A 22,032-nucleotide genomic window follows, 5' to 3' on the forward strand; every position below is an offset into this window, starting at 1 on the left:
GACCTACTGACTTAGTATTGGACCTACTAGCAGGACCTACTAACATGGTTGGCTGCTCACCCTGTGACACACACTGCCAGCCCTACATAGTCCTAGAGGGCAACGAGAAGTGCCCTTCAAGAACAGGTCTATTCTGGTCCCTGTGTCATCTCCTGAATAAAACCCCTGAGAGAGAAGCCCTATTCTGAAGTAGTAGGGGACCACTCCCCTCTCCTCTTTGACAAAGGCTACCAACAATCTGTGTCTTTCAAATTGCTTACAGATGATTACAAAACAAAAATGAAAGAAAACTTGATATTGTTCATTTCGTTGTTCTGTTGGTTGGCTCTGGCTTGTTAAGTACATTGCTAGTGAATGGCCGATTCGTTTCATGGTGTTAGTTAGACACACTGATTTAGATGTCATTCCCATCACTGTATACCGGGTCACTGCTACAGTGGGGGGGCGAAAGGTAAGGGGTCACACCAGCCTGCTAAGCCCAGCCTCAGATGTAGTGACCTGATTCTAGCAGGATCCCATTGGGCTGTGTGGAATGTAGGGTCTGGCTGTGAACTGTCAGTCAGGGGATGGAGCATGGGGCCTGACAGCACTTTGGCACAGAAGCCTTTCCCAACAAAGGCTGAGTGACAGACAAACAAACAGGTGAACCGCAAGTCAAACAGTCCTGCTGATGCTACTGTACCAGGGTTGCTAACCATTGTCCTGCAGCCTTCATGCTGTTTGGTTCCCATTGTGCTGTACTGTAGCTACAGGCGTATCTCTTCCAAACATGTCAGACATGTTGTATTTACTACACACTCTGGATCGCTTTGATACAGTGTCCTGTTGTTTGGCTCCCCCTAAAGGATCTCCATGTCCTCATCCTCTATCTCTGGTCGGACAGTTCCCATCCCAATGTCTATCATATCACAATGCCATAACACCATCATCAAGGGATGCTGCATTTTACCAAGCGGATAGAATGGATGATATTGCTGAGTATTCTCTCTCCCTCCTTTCACTATCAACATATTCATACAGTACACACACACACACACACACACACACATGCACACACACATACCACAGAAGGCTGGTGGCACCTTAGTTGGGGAGGATGGGCTCGTGGTAATGGCGGGAGCAGAATCGGTGGAACGGTATAATATACATAAAACACATGGTTTGATGCCATTCCATCTGCTCTGTTCCAGCCATTATTATGAGCCGTCCTCCCCTCAGCAGCCTCCACTGACACACACACTAACACAAAGACCACACAGATAAAGACTATCAGCGTACCTGTGAATGAGGTCTTGGTGATGGGAGGTGGATTACACATGGGTGATCTCCTGGTGTGGGGAGAAACAAAATACACATTGATCTCCTCCCAAAACACTACTACTGTTCTACCTCATTCTATCTCTCTCCTATCTAACTCCTCCTGTCTTTCTCCCCCTTCTCTTTCTCCCCACTCTATCTCACTAACAGAGGTAAATCTGCTGCACCCTTTCCAGCTGAACAGGAGCGCTATGGCGGAGGGCCCCTTTACTGAGTGGGACTGCTGTTGTTGTAGTCCCAGTGAAGACCAGCAGGGGGAGAACTACAGCAAAGGATTCACATCTTCTCCAACACATTGTGTCAAATGCAGCAGCATGTGTCTGGTGGTATAGCATGCAGGCCAGGGCAAAATATCTGATCTGATTGGTCAAAATACCAATTAGTGGCAAAAAAATCAGAATTGGCCTGCCTGTGTAAACACAGTCAAAGAGAGATGACATGGGGAATACTGAAGCAGTTTGTAACATAACACCATAAAGAGAGACTTCAGTTGGAGATATCATATAAATACATTTATATCCAATATATAGCCTCAAAATCCCCAAATAACACTAATATTTAGCTATAATTAGGGTAGCTGTGTGCCTTGCTCTAGACTACTACACAGCAGTAATTACAGATTAATTGTGTATAAGGTACATGCAGTGTATGCGTCTGAAGACTTACTTGTTGGACACTCTGTCTTGTGTACAATTGGTTAATGCGGCAAAATTATTCCGTACAGTTCTTAGACTGGCTAGAACCTGGAGGAGATAAGGACAGATTGACATTAAAACCTCACATTAATCTCTTGAACAGTGATTGCCCCATCCAATCTAAACTGGTCAATGGGCCTGGGTCTTTTGCACAATTTCAGCATAGCATACTCTACCGTGGTTTCCTGAAGGAATTAGGCAACAACACAATAAATCTTGCTTAGAATTCGTGCCATTGCTCACCTGTGCAAATGGTGTTACAATCATATCGTCGCCATGACTGCAAAAAAGAGACAAAGATAAAAAGAGGTTAGATTAAAAAAATTTGACACACCTTTGTCTACAGACATTCTAAGGTCATCTAAGGTCATGTCCTTCATATTTTAACCCTCTGCGTGACAAAGAGGAGATGATCCCAGCTGTAGCCATGACTATGGCAAGACTAGAGTAATATGGCTATACAATTTGGCCTCAGGGCATTTCATATTATTCTGCACGTAAATCTGTGACACTCCATTTAGTATGATACGTTACGTTATGTAAGATTATGAATGGAATTGCGGTCGTAAAATGTCATACTGTTAGAAGACATATACTTTCATACGTCTTATACAGTCGTACAATAGCATATGAATTTGATGGTGTAACTTAACTTCTTGGAAGAGGTATTAATTTTATACGTCTTTCTCTGAGACCAGGTTGCTTGTTCCATAGTAACAACAAAGGGGAATTTACGTTGGTGATTAGGTGAACTACCGACAAAGGTTAGGATAATTTACATGAAAGGTCATGGAACTAAAACAACAAAGGTTAGGTGAATTTACATAGCAGGTTAGGTGAATTGGGTTACATTTAGAATAAAGATTAGGGGAAGGGTTAACGAAAATGTAGTCCCCGACGCGACTCGAACACCCAACCTTTGGTTTGATAGACGGTTGCGGATTACACCCTCTGATCCACCCCGAGAAACATCGCTACTTTCATTTTCTGTCTAAAGTAACAAGACCAGGGGTGTCAAAAAAGTCGGGAAGGTCTCACTTAAAATGTATTATATTTCCTTGCCATCAAAATTTGCAAAAAATAGTTCTCTATCCATCGTTTTTGTTATTTTCGATGCTCCTTGATTGTTATGCTTTCGTTATAATGACTGTTGGCAAGCTGGACGAATTGAAAAGGCTACACATTGTCGATTTGGTTTAAGTCATTTCAATCTCGATTAAGATAATTTTTTCGCACGATAAAAAAATAATTATATATATATATATATATATATATATATATATATATATATATAGAGAGAGAGAGAGAGAGTACCAGTCAAGAGTTTGGATACACCTACTCATTCAAGGGCTTAATAACACATATGGAATCATGTAGTAACCAAATCAAAATATGTGTCACGGATACCCCCGGTACTGCTGCTCATTCCGTTTACCAGCTCCGGAGGTCTATGTCACCGGCCTTCTAGGTGTCACTGAACTGGATCATTACCACCAACCCCGGACTGTCTTGTCTCATTACGCACACCTGGTTCCCATTCCCCCTGATTAGTATGTGTATATACAGTTGAAGTCGGAAGTTTACAAACACTTTAGCCAAAGACAGTTTTTCACAATTCCTGATTATTAATCCTAGTAAAAAATTCCCTAGTAAAAAATCACCACTTTATTTTAAGAATGTGAAAAGTCTGAATAATAGTAGAGAGAACAATTTATTTCAGTTTTCATTTCTTTCATCACATTCCCAGTGGATCAGAAGTTTACATACACTCAATTGGTATTTGGTAGCATTGCCTTTAAATTGTTTAATTTGGGTAAAACGTTCTGGGTAGCCTTCCACAAGCTTCCACAATAAGTTTGGTGAATTTTGGGCCACTCCTCCTGACAGAGCTGGTGTAACTGAGTCAGGACTGTAGGCCTCCTTGCTCGCACATGCTTTTTCAGTTCTGCCCAAAAATGTTCTGTAGGTTTGAGGTCAGGGCTTTGTGATGGCCAATCCGATACCTTGACTTTCTTGTCCTTAAGCCATTTTGCCACAACTTTGGAAGTATGCTTGAGGTCATTGTCCATTTGGAAGACCCATTTGCAACCAAGCTTTAACTTCCTGACTGATGTCTTGAGATGTTGCTTCAATATATCCACGTAATTTTCCGTCCTCATGATGCCATCTATTTTGTGAAATGCACCAGTCCCTCCTGCAGCAAAGCAGCCCCACAACATGATGCTGCCACCCCTGTGCTTCACGGTTGGGATGGTGTTCTTCGGCTTGCAAGCCTCCCCCTTTTTCCTCCAAACAAAACGATGGTCATTATGGCCAAACTGTTCTATTTTTGTTTCATCAGACCAGAAGACATTTCTCCAAAAAGTACGATCTTTGTCCGCATGTGCAGTTGCAAACCGTAGTGAGGCTTTTTTTTATGTCTGTTTTAGAGCAGTGGCTTCTTCCTTGCTGAGCGGCCTTTCAGGTTATGTCGAAATAGGACTCGTTTTTACTGTGGATATAGATACTTTTGTACCTGTTTCCTCCAGCATCTTCACAAGGTCCTTTGCTGTTGTTCTGGGATTGATTTGCACTTTTCGCAACAAAGTACGTTCATCTCTAGGAGACAGAACGCGTCTCCTTCCTGAGCGGTATGACGTCTGCGTGGTCCCATGGTGTTTATACTTGTGTACTATTGTTTGTACAGATGAACGTGGTACCTTCAGGCGTTTGGAAATTGCTCCCAAGGATGAACCAGAATTGTGGAGGTCTACAATTTGTTGTGTGAGGTCTTGGCTGATTTCTTTTGATTTTCCCATGATGTCAAGCAAAGAGGCACTGAGTTTGAAGGTAGGCCTTGAAATACATCCACAGGTACTCCTCTAATTGACACAAATTAAGTTAATTAGCCTATCAGAAGCTTCTAAATCCATGACATAATTTTCTGGAATTTTCCAAGCTGTTTAAAGGCACACTCAACTTTGTGTATGTAAACTTCTGACCCACTGGAATTGTGATACAGTGAATTATAAGTGAAATAATCTGTCTGTAAACAATTGTTGGAAAAATTACTTGTGTCATGCACAAAGTAGATGTCCTAACTGACTTGCCAAAACTATAGTTTGTTAACAAGACATTTGTGGAGTGGTTGAAAAATGAGTTTTAATGACTCCAACCTAAGTGTAATATCACCACTATTATTCCACAATATAAAAAAATAAAAAAATGAAGAAAAACCCTTGAGTGAGTACGTGTTTCCAAACGTTTGACTGGGACTGTATATTTTTACTCAAATCACCCGTGGGCCATATGTTTGACACCCCTGAACTACACTACTCTGGAGCTCTGTCAGAGAGACCACCAGTTTCTTGGTTACCTCCCTGACCAAGGCCCTTCTCCCCTGATTGCTCAGTTTAGCCGGGCGGCCAGCTCTAGGAAGAGTCTTGATGGTTCTAAACTACTTCCATTTAAGAATGATGGAGGCCACTGTGTTCTTGGGGACCTTCAATGCTGCAGAAATTTTTTGTTACCCGTCCCCAGATCTGTGCCTCAACACAATCCTGTCTCAGAGCTCTACGGACAATTAATTTGACCTCATGGCTTTGTTTTTGCTCTGACATGCACTGTCAACTGTGCAACCTTATATACAGGTGTGTGCCTTTCCAAATCATATCAAATCAATAAAATTTATTGGACTCCAATCAAGTTGTAGAAACATCTCAAGGATGATCAATGGAAACAGGATGCACCTGAGCTCAATTTCGAGTCTCATAACAAAGGGTCTGAACACTTATTTCTGTTTTTTATTTGTAATACATTTGCAAACATTTCTAAAAACCTGTTTTTACTTTGCCATTATGGGGTATTGTGTGTAGATTGCTGAGTATTTTTTGAAAATCCATTTTAGATTAAGGCTGTATCGTAATAAAATGTGTAAAAAGTCAAGGGGTCTGAATACTTTCTGAAGGCACTGTATACAGTACCTCTATTGGCGTCATTCATTGAAATCTATAGTAGAGTTCATTAGAGACGACATCCACATGGCCTTTACACACCCTCTACACAACCAAACATCATCATCATCCTTGGGGAGACTGGCCAGACAAATGCAAGGACTGAACACATGGGCTATATTTATTGATAAGCTCTGTTCTGGGGTCAAAAGGTGGGGGATGGGGGGTTGGAGGGGTAGGCAACTCAATATTAGAAGGTTTTTCTTAATGTTTTGTACACACATCAATAATGTTAGGGAGAAAAAGAGGAGTGAGGGTAGCACTAGTATTATGTTTTTCATTGTTGTTCAAGACATTGAACAAGACATTTTGATCCCAGAACAGAGGGGTGGCAGGTAGCCTAGTGGTTCGAGCGTTGGGCCAGTAACTGGAAGGTTGCTGGATTGAATCCCCAAGCTGACAAGGTAAAAATCTGTTGTTATGCCCCTGAGCAAGGCAGTTAACCCCCACGTGCCGTGGATGTCGATTAAGGCAGCCCCCCGCACCTCTCTGATTCAGAGGGGTTGGGTTAAATGCGGAAGACACATTTCAGTTGAATACATTCAGATGGACAACTGACTCCCTTTCCCTCAATATGTCGGGGCATGGAATCTACAAAGAGTTCCACAGGGATGTTGACTCCAATGCACAGTTGTGTCAAGTTGGCTGGATGTCCTTTGGGTGGTGGACCATTCTTGATACACAAGGGAAACAGTTGAGTGTGAAAAACCCAGCGGCATTGCAAACCGGTGTCAAGAACTGGTACCTACTACCATACCCCACTCAAAGGCACTTTTGTCTTGCCCATTCACCCTCTCAAGGGCACACATATACAATCCATGTCTTAATTGTCTCAAGGCTTACAAATCCTTCTTTAACCTTTGACCCCTTCTTCTACACTAATTGAAGTGGATTGAACAAGTGACATCAATATGGCACCATAGTTTCACCTGGATTCACCTGGTCAGTTCTACATCATGAAAAGAGCAGGTGTTCTTAATATTTTGTACTCTCAATACTTCTCAATAACAAAGACAAGAGAGAGAGAGAGAGAGAGAGAGAGAGATGGAGGGGAGAGAGAGTGATTAGGCGAGAGGTTGCATTCCATCCTCCCTTTCCTCCTCTCTTCCCTTTCCCCAGGCACCAACACTGGTCTCTGCATGCTAGTACCCAGCATGAGACCTTTAATATATTGTCTATATATATCTGCAGACATAACTGGTTACATAAAGAAGCACAAGGGACATTTCTAAACGATTCTGCCAGTAAACTATTTCCTTAGAGACATCTATGGTCTTTATGTCTTTTCCAAGAAAAATGTGTCATTTAGTGCATCAAAGATGGTCCATTTTGTATATTCTATATAAAAAATTGACAATGTTTAGCCTTCATGTTAGATATCAAAGACACCTGTTTCTTAATTTACTGTAGGTCAATGATAAGCCCCAGAGTAACAGTTGGCCTCCAGAGTAACACTCTGTACAGTAGCTTGGTTTACTGGAACAATTGTCCACCAATTCCACTTTCCTTAGAAACCACAGTGTGGCAACTGGGAAAAGTAAAAGGATTGTATGAACATCATGTTACATACAACCTGGTAAGGAGCTGCCTGATATGGCTGACCAACCAACCCCGTAAAAAAAAACACATTTCACTAATGCTGAGGGCAAAGGGCTTCGAATAGAGACGTGTCACTGTGACACCTCAGCATCAGCTGTCAATCAAACAGAGAACTGGGAAGGGGCAACAAGTGCACTGACAGCTATCACATCATATCACTCACCGCACCTTTGAAAACACTCCATCTCTTCAGTGAGAGACATAGTACTACATTTTGTAGATAGACCCTGTGTGTGTGTGTGTGTGGGGGGGGGGGGGGGGGGGACGACGACGACAGAGAGACAGTTAGAGAGAGAAAAAACTCACATGTCGCTGGCGATGGAGGAGTTTCTGGACATGGACTTGGGCGACAGTTCGTAGTCCGAGTCAGAGCGGTAGAGGAAGGACTCTCGCCGCTGACTGTGGACAAAGTTGCCCTGCAGTATGAGCCCAGACCCCGGGCTGGCCATGGGGTCCAGCGGGCTGCGCCCCGACGATGTGCCGTTGTCCACATCGAAACTGTCAGACAACAACCAGAGAGAGGGGAAATATTACACATAATCATAAACAGTGGGTGTTAGAAACATAGGATACCTTTCAGCATTTTTGTTTATTCGTACTGCAAAGAACATTGAGCAGCAGGTTGCTTAGGATTCAAAATATTCTTTCAAACAGCCACAAGAAAATCCAAAAGCCTTTATATGGTAACTGTAACAGGCCAGTACTGTAACACAGGCCAGCACTGTAACACAGGCCAGTATTGTAACACAGGCCAGTATTGTCATCCCAAGATGGCATAGCAGTTCAGACGTATTTTTGTCCTCGTCCTGTCGTGTATATAAATATATAGATATATTTACAACTTTTTTTTCACATACATTTTTAATTTTCCAAAAACTCATCTTCAGAACACTCTCCTGCAATCCGCTTCACCAATTTATATTTATATAAAAAAGTATTATTTACCTCAGATCTGTAATCCTCCGAGAGGCTAGCCAGAAATTAGCCAGAAGCTAGCCGGGAGCTAGCCAGAAGCTGGTCCAGAAGCTACTCTGAAGCTGGTTCAGAAGCTAGTTAGCTTATTTACTGGCTAATCGTTAGTACTCAGCTAATCACGGTTTGTGGTCATCGGCTGTCCTTTGGCTCGAGAATCTATCGCCAGTTTTGTACGGCGCGGTGCAGCGCAGCGCGGCTCGGAACGGAACATACCGGATTTCGGCCGCTGGCTCTGGACATCCATAACTGGATCTCACAGCTAGCTAGCTGCTATCCGTGTGACTATCGGCTTTCGTCGATTCCGGTACTAACATCTATTGTTCCGGAGCTAGCCAGCTGAAGAGTTCCATCAATCACTCCTGGGCTGCAGTCACCTATCCGGACCCGTTTTGCTGCCTACGCGGAGCCCAACCGGGCCTCAACAGTTGGACTGCCGACGTTGTCTACCCGAGGGAATTGTCCGGCTGGCTCCTCCGGCGCAACGTTGCCTGGGCGCCCATCTGCGGCCTGCTAGCCGTTGGCTATCTTATCGGCTGCTATCTGAATAGACAATCGGACAATTTTTATTTTATTTTATTTTTATTTATTTATTTATTTTTCTTCTTGGGCCTCTATAACTATATCTATTGTTTTTATTTTTGTTGTTGTTGTGTGATTTGGATTAATCCCCTCTACCACACGGAAACCCACTAATCTACTGACGGAACGCAAGAGTTGGCTAATAACAGACCTCCATTCTATGCTAGCTTGCTCCTATGCTAGCTTGCTACCGATTTAGCTGTCTAAATCGCCGTGACCCCCAACCAACCTCTCCACTCACTGGACCCTTTTGATCACTCGACTGAGCATGCCTCTCCTTAATGTCAATATGCCTTGTCCATTGCTGTTCTGGTTAGTGTTTATTGGCTTATTTCACTGTAGAGCCTCTAGTCCTGCTCATTATACCTTATCCAACCTATTAGTTCCACCACCCAAATGACATCTCCTGGTTTCAATGATGTTTCTAGAGACAATATCTCTCTCTTCATCACTCAATACCTAGGTTTACCTCCACTGTATTCACATCCTACCTTACCTTTGTCTGTACATTATACCTTGATGCTATTTTATCGCCCCCAGAAACCTCCTTTTACTCTCTGTTCCAGACGTTCTAAACGACCAATTCTTATTGCTTTTAGCCGCACCCTTATTCTACTCCTACTCTGTTCCTCTGGCGATGTAGAGGTGAATCCAGGCCCTGCAGTGCCTAGCTCCACTCCTATTCCCCAGGCGCTCTCTTTTGACGACTTCTGTAACCGTAATAACCTTGGTTTCATGCATGTTAACATTAGAAGCCTCCTCCCTAAGTTTGTTCTATTCACTGCTTTAGCACACTCTGCCAACCCGGATGTTCTAGCTGTGTCTGAATCCTGGCTTAGGAAGACCACCAACAATTCAGACATTTTAATTCCAAACTACAACATTTTCAGACAAGATAGAACTGCCAAAGGGGGCGGTGTTGCAATCTACTGCAAAGATAGCCTGCAGAGTTCTGTCCTACTATCCAGGTCTGTACCCAAACAAAAATCCACCTCTCTAAAAACAAGTCTCTCACCGTTGCCGCCTGCTATAGACCACCCTCTGCCCCCAGCTGTGCTCTGGACACCATATGTGAACTGATTGCCCCCCATCTATCTTCAGAGCTTGTGCTGCTAGGCGACCTAAACTGGAACATGCTTAACACCCCAGCCATCCTACAATCTAAACTTGATGCCCTCAACCTCACACAAATTATCAATGAACCTACCAGGTACCTCCCCAAAGCCTTAAACACGGGCACCCTCATAGATATCATCCTAACCAACTTTCCCTCTAAATACACCTCTGCTGTTTTCAACCAAGATCTCAGCGATCACTGCCTCATTGCCTGCATCCGTAATGGGTCAGCGGTCAAACGACCTCCACTCATCACTGTAAAACGCTCCCTGAAACACTTCAGCGAGCAGGCCTTTCTAATCGACCTGGCCGGGGTATCCTGGAAGGATATTGATCTCATCCCGTCAGTAGAGGATGCCTGGATATTTTAAAAAAATGCCTTCCTAACCATCTTAAATAAACATGCCCCATTCAAGAAATTTAGAACCAGGAACAGATATAGCCCTTGGTTCTCCCCAGATCTGACTGCCCTTAACCAACACAAAAACATCCTATGGCGTTCTGCATTAGCATCGAACAGCCCCCGTGATATGCAGCTGTTCAGGGAAGCTAGAAACCATTATACACAGGCAGTTAGAAAAGCCAAGGCTAGCTTTTTCAAGCAGAAATTTGCTTCCTGCAACACTAACTCAAAAAAGTTCTGGGACACTGTAAAGTCCATGGAGAATAAGAACACCTCCTCCCAGCTGCCCACTGCACTGAAGATAGGAAACACTGTCACCACTGATAAATCCACCATAATTGAGAATTTCAATAAGCATTTTTCTACGGCTGGCCATGCTTTCCACCTGGCTACTCCTACCCCGGTCAACAGCACTGCACCCCCCACAACAACTCGCCCAAGCCTTCCCCATTTCTCCTTCTCCCAAATCTGCTCAGCTGATGTTCTGAATGAGCTGCAAAATCTGGACCCCTACAAATCAGCCGGGCTAGACAATCTGGACCCTTTCTTTCTAAAATGATCTGCCAAAATTGTTGCCACCCCTATTACTAGTCTGTTCAACCTCTCTTTCGTGTCGTCTGAGATTCCCAAAGATTGGAAAGCAGCTGCGGTCATCCCCCTCTTCAAAGGTGGTGACACTCTTGACCCAAACTGCTACAGACCTATATCTATCCTACCATGCCTTTCTAAGGTCTTCGAAAGCCAAGTCAACAAACAGATTACCGACCATTTCGAATCTCACCATACCTTCTCTGCTATGCAATCTGGTTTCAGAGCTGGTCATGGGTGCACCTCAGCCACGCTCAAGGTCCTAAATTATATCTTAACCGCCATCGATAAGAAACATTACTGTGCAGTCGTATTCATTGATCTGGCCAAGGCTTTCGACTCTGCCAATCACCACATCCTCATCGGCAGACTCGACAGCCTTGGTTTCTCAAATGATTGCCTCGCCTGGTTCACCAACTACTTCTCTGATAGAGTTCAGTGTGTCAAATCGGAGGGTCTGCTGTCCGGACCTCTGGCAGTCTCTATGGGGGTGCCACAGGGTTAAATTCTTGGACCGACTCTCTTCTCTGTATACATCAATGAGGTCGCTCTTGCTGCTGGTGAGTCTCTGATCCACCTCTACGCAGACGACACCATTCTGTATACTTCTGGCCCTTCTTTGGACACTGTGTTAACAACCCTCCAGGCAAGCTTCAATGCTATACAACTCTCCTTCCGTGGCCTCCAATTGCTCTTAAATACAAGTAAAACTAAATGCATGCTCTTCAACCAATCGCTACCTGTACGTACTCGCCTGTCCAACATTACTGCTCTGGACGGCTCTGACTTAGAATACGTGGACAACTACAAATACTTAGGTGTCTGGTTAGACTGTAAACTCTCATTCCAGACCCATATCAAACATCTCCAATCCAAAGTTAAATCTAGAATTGGCTTCCTATTTCGCAACAAAGCATCCTTCACTCATGCTGCCAAACATACCCTTGTAAAACTGACCATCCTACCAATCCTTGACTTTGGCGATGTCATTTACAAAATAGCCTCCAATACCCTACTCAACAAATTGGATGCAGTCTATCACAGTGCAATCCGTTTTGTCACCAAAGCCCCATATACTACCCACCATTGCGACCTGTACGCTCTCGTTGGCTGGCCCTCGCTTCATACTCGTCGCCAAACCCACTGGCTCCATGTCATCTACAAGACCCTGCTAGGTAAAGTCCCCCCTTATCCCAGCTCACTGGTCACCATTGCATCTCCCACCTATAACACATTCTCCAGCAGGTATATCTCTCTAGTCACCCCCAAAACCAATTCTTTCTTTGGCCGCCTCTCCTTCCAGTTCTCTGCTGCCAATGACTGGAACGAACTACTAAAATCTCTGAAACTGGAAACACTTATCTCCCTCACTAGCTTTAAGCACCAACTGTCAGAGCAGCTCACAGATTACTGCACCTGTACATAGCCCACCTCTAATTTAGCCCAAACAACTACCTCTTTCCCTACTGTATTTTATTTATTTATTTATTTTGCTCCTTTGCACCCCATTACTTTTATTTCTACTTTGCACATTTTCCCATTGCAAATCTACCATTCCAGTGTTTTACTTGCTATATTGTATTTACTTTGCCACCATGGCCTTTTTGCCTTTACCTCCCTTATCTCACCTCATTTGCTCACATCGTATATAGACTTGTTTATACTGTATTATTGACTGTATGTTTGTTTTACTCCATGTGTAACTCTGTGTCGTTGTATGTGTCGAACTGCTTTGCTTTATCTTGGCCAGGTCGCAATTGTAAATGAGAACTTGTTCTCAACTTGCCTACCTGGTTAAATAAAGGTGAAATAAAAATAAATAAAAAATTGTAGCACAGGCCAGTACTGTAACACAGGCCAGTACTGTAACACAGGCCAGTACTGTAACAGGCCAGTACTGTAACACAGGCCAGTACTGTAACACAGGCCAGTGCTGTAACACAGGCCAGTACTGTAACACAGGCCAGTGCTGTAACACAGGCCAGTACTGTAACACAGGCCAATATTGTAACACAGGCCAGTACTGTAACACAGGCCAGTACTGTAACAGGCCAGTACTGTAACACAGGCCAGTACTGTAACACAGGCCAGTACTGTAACAGGCCAGTACTGTAACACAGGCCAGTACTGTAACACAGGCCAGTACTGTAACACAGGCCAGTATTGTAACACAGGCCAGTACTGTAACACAGGCCAGTACTGTAACAGGCCAGTACTGTAACACAGGCCAGTACTGTAACACAGGCCAGTACTGTAACAGGCCAGTACTGTAACACAGGCCAGTACTGTAACAGGCCAGTACTGTAACACAGGCCAGTACTGTAACACAGGCCAGTACTGTAACACAGGCCAGTACTGTAACACAGGCCAGTACTGTAACAGGCCAGTACTGTAACACAGGCCAGTACTGTAACACAGGCCAGTACTGTAACACAGGCCAGTATTGTAACACAGGCCAGTACTGTAACACAGGCCAGTACTGTAACACAGGCCAGTACTGTAACAGGCCAGTACTGTAGCACAGCTTTGATAAAGACAATGACTCATTGAGTCACCACCACCACTTAGGACAATGACGCAATCCCCATTTGATGTCACCTAAGAGTCCTCCAGATTGCCGCTGTCACCCAGGATGACCTGACCTGTTACAAGGGGAACCAGACCTGGCTCTACTGTAATCCTCCAGAGGGATCCCCATCTACGTAGCACCAGATACATCTTCATCATCACTACCCCTATCATCATCACCAGTGTCAGCTATGTGATGAAGATAGCTGTTGTGATCATCCTATAGGATCCGTGGTGGAGCTGATAGGGGAGCCCGTGCTATTTGGCACAGTGTGTGTGTGTGTGTGTGTGTGTGTGTGTATGTGTGTGTGTGTGTGTGTGTGTGTGTGTGTGTGCGTGCGTGTGTGTGTGTGTGTGTGTGTGTGTGTGTGTGTGTGTGTGCGTGCATGCGTGCGTGTGTGTGTGGTGGAGGGAACAGTGTGAGCTGAGTGGACTGCGTCAGCTGTGTCTGTGTGGGTTCGTCATTGTGAGTGTTGATGACGTGGTGTTGTGGCTATGCATGGGTACAGCACAGTAAGCACTCTGTCAGCCCTAAAAATCTGAAAAACACAGAACAGCATATTCTCTAAATCCTCCGGATGAAGAGCCCCGCTCTTTGACCCTACGACAAGTGTTTACATCCAGCTGCAGATTCTGACGTTAATAAACATTCGTATTGTTTGAAAGACATTACGACAACCATGATTCAATCTGTGTTTACTGTAGGCTTCCGCAACAGAACACTGTGGGGACTGGTTGCACATCCTGAGATTCAGCTAGCTTATTCAATCGCCGCTAAGAAAAAAGGACTATGATCAAATCACATATTCAAATCTATCACATCGCTATAGCACCCTAGCCAATGTGATTTTACTGTGGTGTACTTCCCAAAGTATTTTCTCCCAATGCTCCTTTCATAAAACCAAGGTCATTGAGACACACATGCATTCATAATTGCAAGGTATACGTAGTGGCATGCTCGAAACTATATACATTGGACGTGAAGGGGCACATGTATTTTCACAAAGCGGGCGCTGGAGAGAGATGGAGGTGGGAAAGGATTGGTGCATGTTGTGAATGTTTGTTAGCTAGGCGAGTGAGACAGAAGCATCTGTATGTGTATCAGGGCCTGCTGCCTACACTCTTTCCCCTCTGGGTCATATCACTGCACCAGGCCATGGGTTCAGCCTGCCACATAACACTGTATACCACAAACAGAACACCAGCATGTCTATCTCGCACACACACATGCACGCACAGCCCACCCCCCTTCTTCACAACAGCCATGTGGTTGTAGCCCCTACATGTGAAACCCAATATGACAGAGGGTACTAGAGATAGTGCCATTATCTATCACTGGAGTCTAGGACTGCAACTCAAATGGCACCCTATCCCTGCACAGTGCACTTCATTAAGTGCATTACTATTGACCAGGGCCCATAAGACTTGCACTATGTAGCAGGGGCACCATTATTTTCCGACCTGCAAACCAAAAAATATATATATATATATATATATATATTGTTCCTTTCTGTTCCTTTTTAAAACTCTGAAATCATATATCTCTTCATTATTATTATAATTTTTTTTTTACATTAGCTCGACATTCAATTACTTCACCAGTCAGTGCGGATAGAGCATCTTGCTATTGAGCTGGAAAGCTATAGTTGTTTTAGTCTAGGCTGCCTATGCTACATGCGGAACGTAAAATAACATTATTAACCAGTTCTTAACACAATTGCCTAGTTAAATAAAGGTGCAAAATATATAAATATATATATATTATACAGGGTGAGGAAACAAATATGTACATTCGTAATTTGATTGACCTATCTCTTTAATCAGATTTCCTGAATTGCATTTGATCTGAGCATGTGCTATAAATAAACCATTTTATTTTATAAAGAAAATTGCTTGGGCAGCAACATCTGGGGCCTGCATGGAGACTGAGAACAAACCCCGTTTGGTCCCAGGTGAAAACACACATTTACAGCCTACCTATTGTACATATAGGTCACACTACACACCCGCCCTTGACCCAGATGTAACCCATTTTGGTAAACATCGGGAACTCATGCGGGTAAATCCTCAATTTTCCCACTAGGGCAACTTATGAAATATGTTAACAATGCCAACTGATGCAACAGTGTGACACACCCCATACACACCTCCCCTTGACTGATTTATATGCATTCATGTTCCAGACCACGCCCACGTGAACGTTTATCATCGACCATCTGGCCAATCAGTGTAATTTTGTAAATGTCGGATCTCTATGGCAAGACGCATCATTCACCCCATTTCAATCAAAATTGGGTCAATGCTGTCTGAGATATCTGTGTGTGATTAACTTTTGAACGGAAGGACCGACGGACGGATGGATGGACAGAGACAGATCCACAGACCCCATCCCCGATTTCATCGTGGGGGACAATTAATAGGTTACATGAATTCCTAGAAGCAGGAATTATGTTCTGGCGGTATCATTTGCAATCCCAAAGGACATACCAACCAATAAGACTCTTTGCATGTCAAAACTTTGCCTCCCTTGAACTGTTTACTCAATCCAGCACCTGGGAAGTATCTTAGGATGTGCTCTGCTCAAGAACGCCTAAAGAACACGACATTCCATATTTTTTTTAAATCATAAGTAATCATGTGGTTACCAGTATATTATCTCCTCAGCCCAGTGTTGGCCCAGCTGACCGAGCAGGCAGGGCCTAGGAGGCTGAGAGACAGAGCCTGAGAGGCAAGGTGTGAGACACAGAAAGACAGAGGCTGAGAAGCAGGGCCCGGAAGGCAGAGAAGCAGAGCCTGAGAGACAGAGAGCCCTTAAGGCACGGACATACCGGTAGAGTTTCCAGGCAGGGAGTACTTAGCACGTCTGAACAAAATGCTGGCTGTTATTTGCAAACTGAGAGCAAACCGATTTTACATGTAGAAACAGCCAAACATTTTGGCAGTCAGATGCTCACCGCCGGGTGGTCCCTAAAACACATTGCACAGTCAGCAAGAGAACGAACGGCAAACGAACAGCAGACGAGGAAGAGGAAGGGAGGCAGGGCCTGAGAAGCAGAGAGTGAGATATGCTAAGAGGCAGGGCCGAAGAGCCGTGGCCTGGGAGGCAGAGAGGAAGGTCATGGGAAACAAAGGCAGAGAAGCCTTCGAGGCAGGGCCTGAAAGGCTGAGAAGGCAGGCCTTGTGATGCAGAGAGGCACTGAGCAGGCAGGTTCTAACTACTCTGACCTTTGGATGTAAAATGTGCAAGTTTTTATTTTATTTGTCACATGCTTTGTAAATAACAGGTGTAGACTAACAGTGAAACACTTACTTACGGGCCCTTCCCAACAATGCAGAGAGAAAGAAAAACAGAGAAAACATGTAATAATAAAAGTAATAATAATACAAAATGACTTGGATATATACACGGGGTACCAGTACCAAGTCCTTGAGCATGGTGGGTATGAGGTTATTGAGGGAGATATGTACATATAACTAGGAGTAAAGTGACAGATAATAAATGGTGATGAGTCCAAAAAGTAGTTTGTCCGAGTAGCTACTGAGTTAACTATTTAACTAACTATTTATCAGTCTTATGACTTTGGGGTAGAAGCTGTTTAGGGTCCTGTTGCTTCCAGAATTGATGCATCGGTACCACTTGCCGTGAGGAAGCAGAGAGAACAGTCTATAAAATGGGTGGCTGGAGTCTTTCACCATTTTTAGGCCTAGTATATAGGTTCTGGATGACAGAGTGCTCAGCCCCAGTGATGTACTGGACCATATGCACTACACTCTTTAGCGCCTTGCGGTCAGATGCCAAGCAGTTGTCGTACCAAGAGTGGATGCAGCCAGTCAAGATGCTCTCAATTATATAGGATCTGAGGGCCCATGCCACATCTTTTCAGCCTCCTAAGGGGGAAGAGGCATCTTCAGCCTTCTGTATCCTGTACTCCATGATCAGCTCCTTTGTCTTGCTGACGGTGAGGGAGAGGTTGTTGTCCTGGCACCACACTGAGGTCTTTGACCTCCTCCAAATATAGTTTCATTGTCGTTGGTGATCAGGCCTACCACCATCTTACCCATGGCAATCTTACACTGCGGCCACGCAGTCATGGGTGAACAGGGAGTACAGGAGGGAACTAAGCACGCACCCCTGAGGGATGTTGTTGCCTATCTTCGCCACCTGGGAGTGGCCTGTCAGGAAGTCTAGGATCCAGTTGCAGAAGGAGGTGTTCAGTCCCAGGGTCCTTAGCTTAGTGATGAGCTTGTCGAGCACTATGGTGTTGAACGCTGAGCTGTAGTCAATGAACAGCATTCTCACATAGGTGTTCCTCTTATCCAGGTGGGAAAGGGCAGTAGAGATAGCGTCACCTGTGGATCTGTTGGGACGGTATGCAAATTGGAGTGGGTCCAGGGTGTCTGGGATGATGGTGTTGATGTGAGCCAATGCCTTTCAAGGCATTTCATGGCTATAGATGTGAGTGCTACGTGGCGATAGTCATTTCTTACTCGTTTCCGAGTCAGAAATAATTAATTTTTATGTCAGAAATGCCTTCTGGAACATGTGAACTTTTATGTGCCATAATAACAAACAGGTATGCCATCTGTAAATATGAATAAAGTTATTCAATTACGAGCCTAGTTGGTTCAGCCATGGGAAAAGACAGCAACGTTCCCGCAAGCCATGATTGGCTGAGATAATGAGTGGGCTGGACATGCTGAGAGATGAGTTTGTATTGGTCTGCCATATAGCACGCTTCTGTCTATAATATGAGCTGGTCAGTATGTGTAGGTAATCCTTTCTAACGCGGCTATTTTTAAATTAATATATCACGTAGTAGAACTACATAAGTGTTGCTCTTCACTTTCTGAAGGACCGAGTTTTGAAATCAGTGTAATTAGAGTATGATAGCTAAGGAGATTGAGACAATTCTGGCGTTTGATTGAAAATATGCAGACGAAGTCAAAAAGAGAACACACAGAAGGCTTTTGTATAAAACACCTGTTCACGGATCTTCAAACTAAGGGCAACCCTGGCATCCGTGACAGAGAGGGAGGAGCGTCCATCCATGTATACGGGGGTAAGAGAGTCTAGCTAGCTACATTTTCAGATATTACACATTATTATTTTAGATAGAAAGTCATTTTCATTTTAAGTTAAAGTGTACTGTTAGCTAGCTAAAGTGTACTGTTATCTAGTACTGTTAGTAACTATTTCAATAGAATGTTTATGATAGTCTAACTGTCGATAGACATACAGTGCCTTGCGAAAGTATTTGGCCCCCTTGAACTTTGCGACCTTTTGCCGCATTTCAGGCTTCAAACATAAAGATATAAAACTGTATTTTTTAGTGAAGAATCAACAACAAGTGGGACACAATCATGAAGTGGAATGACATTTATTGGATATTTAAAACTTTTTTAACAAATCAAAAACTGAAAAATTGGGCGTGCAAAATTATTCAGCCCCCTTAAGTTAATACTTTGTAGCGCCACCTTTTGCTGCGATTACAGCTGTAAGTCGCTTGGGGTATGTCTCTATCAGTTTTGCACATCGAGAGACATGCATTTGTGAACAGCAGTTTTCAGTTCTTTCCACAGATTCTCGATTGGATTCAGGTCTGGACTTTGACTTGGCCATTCTAGCACCTGGATATGTTTATTTTTGAACCATTCCATTGTAGATTTTGCTTTATGTTTTGGATCATTGTCTTGTTGGAAGACAAATCTCCGTCCCAGTCTCAGGTCTTTTGCAGACTCCATCAGGTTTTCTTCCAGAATGGTCCTGTATTTGGCTCCATCCATCTTCCCATCAATTTTAACCATCTTCCCTGTCCCTGCTGAAGAAAAGCAGGCCCAAACCATGATGCTGCCACCACCATGTTTGACAGTGGGGATGGTGTGTTCAGGGTGATGAGCTGTGTTGCTTTTACGCCAAACATAACGTTTTGCATTGTTGCCAAAAAGTTCAATTTTGGTTTCATCTGACCAGAGCACCTTCTTCCACATGTTTGGTGTCTCTCCCAGGTGGTTAACTTTAAACAAACATTTTTATGGATATCTTTAAGAAATGGCTTTCTTCTTGCCACTCTTCCATAAAGGCCAGATTTGTGCAATATACGACTGATTGTTGTCCTATGGACAGAGTCTCCCACCTCAGCTGTAGATCTCTGCAGTTCATCCAGAGTGATCATGGGCCTCTTGGCTGCATCTCTGATCAGTCTTCTCCTTGTATGAGCTGAAAGTTTAGAGGGGCGGCCAGGTCTTGGTAGATTTGCAGTGGTCTGATACTCCTTCCATTTCAATATTATCGCTTGCACAGTGCTCCTTGGGATGTTTAAAGCTTGGGAAATCTTTTTGTATCCAAATCCGGCTTTAAACTTCTTCACAACAGTATCTCGGACCTGCCTGGTGTGTTCCTTGTTCTTCATGATGCTCTCTGCGCTTTTAACGGACCTCTGAGACTATCACAGTGCAGGTGCATTTATACGGAGACTTGATTACACACAGGTGGATTGTATTTATCATCATTAGTCATTTAGGTCAACATTGGATCATTCAGAGATCCTCACTGAACTTCTGGAGAGAGTTTGCTGCACTGAAAGTAAAGGGGCTGAATAATTTTGCACGCCCAATTTTTCAGTTTTTGATTTGTTAAAAAAGTTTGAAATATCCAATAAATGTCGTTCCACTTCATGATTGTGTCCCACTTGTTGTTGATTCTTCACAAAAAAAATACAGTTTTATATCTTTATGTTTGAAGCCTGAAATGTGGCAAAAGGTTGCAAAGTTCAAGGGGGCCGAATACTTTCACAAGGCACTGTAGCTGGCACTCTGGCTATCCACTCCGATTTCAGAGCACTCTCGTCAGAGTGTGCCAGAGGCAAGAATAACTGACAAATATACGAACGCTCAACACCTGCTGAATATAGCCGGTGTCAGTAAACATTGGCAAAAAAGCGTAATTAAATTGGTGCCAGCAGCACAGTTGCAGTCACCAATGCTCTGGATAACATAAAAACAGCCTATCCAGTGCTGCTAGGGTGTGTAAAATGGTCAGAGTGAGCTGTTCTCTCATTTGTGTCTGGAAGTAGCTAGCCAACATTAGCCAGTTAGCTTGGGTGCTTGACTGCTGTTGTTAGGGCAGAATGCTCGGATCAACCCTAGTTTTCAGCCAGAGTGTCCAGTGTGCGCTCTGAACGCTCTGAGAATGAAACACTCTGAATTTATGAATGGGCAGAGCACACTCTGGCACTCTAGATTAAATTACGAACACACCTGTATAAACCAGCCCTTGAAATCTTTGGTTGTTTAGTACATAGCATCTCATGTGAATCCTTAAAGATATGGGTGGGGCTAAAGCTTAAGAGGGTGTGAATGATGCTGAATGAGTGTGGACAAAGAAGAGCTCTCCAAAAGGTCCCAAACATTCAAGGGCCATTTTCTCAAAAGTGAGGTTACAAGTTTATCAACATTCAAAGCAGAATTACTTTACCATTGTTCTTCAACTTTACTGTATGAGGTACAGCAGCATTTTCTACTTTTATCCAATGTAAATAACACAATTTAAAATGTGGTGTTCTGCTTGAAACATGAAAGTATTACAGACTGGGTCAGGGAGAGGTTGAAAATGTCAGTATTGACACTTGCCAGCTGGTCAGTGCATGCTCTAAGAATGCATCCTGGTAATCCATCTGGCCCTGCGGCTTTGTGAATGTTTACCCAAAATCTATGGAGAACGTAATCACACAGTCATCCGGAACAGCTGGTGCTCTCATACATAGTACAGTGTTGCTTGCCATAGCATCTCATGTGAATCCTTAAAGATATGGGTGGGGCTAAAGCTTAAGAGGGTGTGAATGATGCTGAATGAGTGTGGACAAAGAAGAGCTCTCCAAAAGGTCCCAAACATTCAAGGGCCATTTTCTCAAAAGTGAGGTTACAAGTTTATCAACATTCAAAGCAGAATTACTTTACCATTGTTCTTCAACTTTACTGTATGAGGTACAGCAGCATTTTCTACTTTTATCCAATGTAAATAACACAATTTAAAATGTGGTGTTCTGCTTGAAACATGAAAGTATTACAGACTGGGTCAGGGAGAGGTTGAAAATGTCAGTATTGACACTTGCCAGCTGGTCAGTGCATGCTCTAAGAATGCATCCTGGTAATCCATCTGGCCCTGCGGCTTTGTGAATGTTTACCCAAAATCTATGGAGAA

The 22,032-nt window shown here is 43.7% G+C and overlaps 1 protein-coding gene across 4 annotated transcripts in view; it reads right to left on the reverse strand.

The window, feature by feature from the left end:
- The window catches only part of LOC110535812 (3',5'-cyclic-AMP phosphodiesterase 4D), a 185,979-nt gene that overhangs the window by 26,622 nt on the left and 137,325 nt on the right, over positions 1–22,032 (reverse strand). For all 4 annotated transcript variants that reach the window (XM_090190371.1, XM_021621113.3, XM_090190372.1 and 1 more), the window contains exons 2-5: positions 7,910–8,101; positions 2,256–2,292; positions 1,984–2,060; positions 1,279–1,328 (exon numbers count right to left, since the gene is read on the reverse strand). In XM_090190371.1, the coding sequence (XP_090046497.1) occupies positions 1,279–1,328; positions 1,984–2,060; positions 2,256–2,292; positions 7,910–8,101 (356 nt within the window). The remainder of the gene's footprint in view (positions 1–1,278; positions 1,329–1,983; positions 2,061–2,255; positions 2,293–7,909; positions 8,102–22,032) is intronic.

Source organism: Oncorhynchus mykiss, chromosome 11 (assembly GCF_057628025.1).
Source record: "Oncorhynchus mykiss isolate SJ-2025 chromosome 11, ASM5762802v1, whole genome shotgun sequence".
In the NCBI taxonomy this organism is placed as follows: domain Eukaryota; kingdom Metazoa; phylum Chordata; class Actinopteri; order Salmoniformes; family Salmonidae; genus Oncorhynchus; species Oncorhynchus mykiss.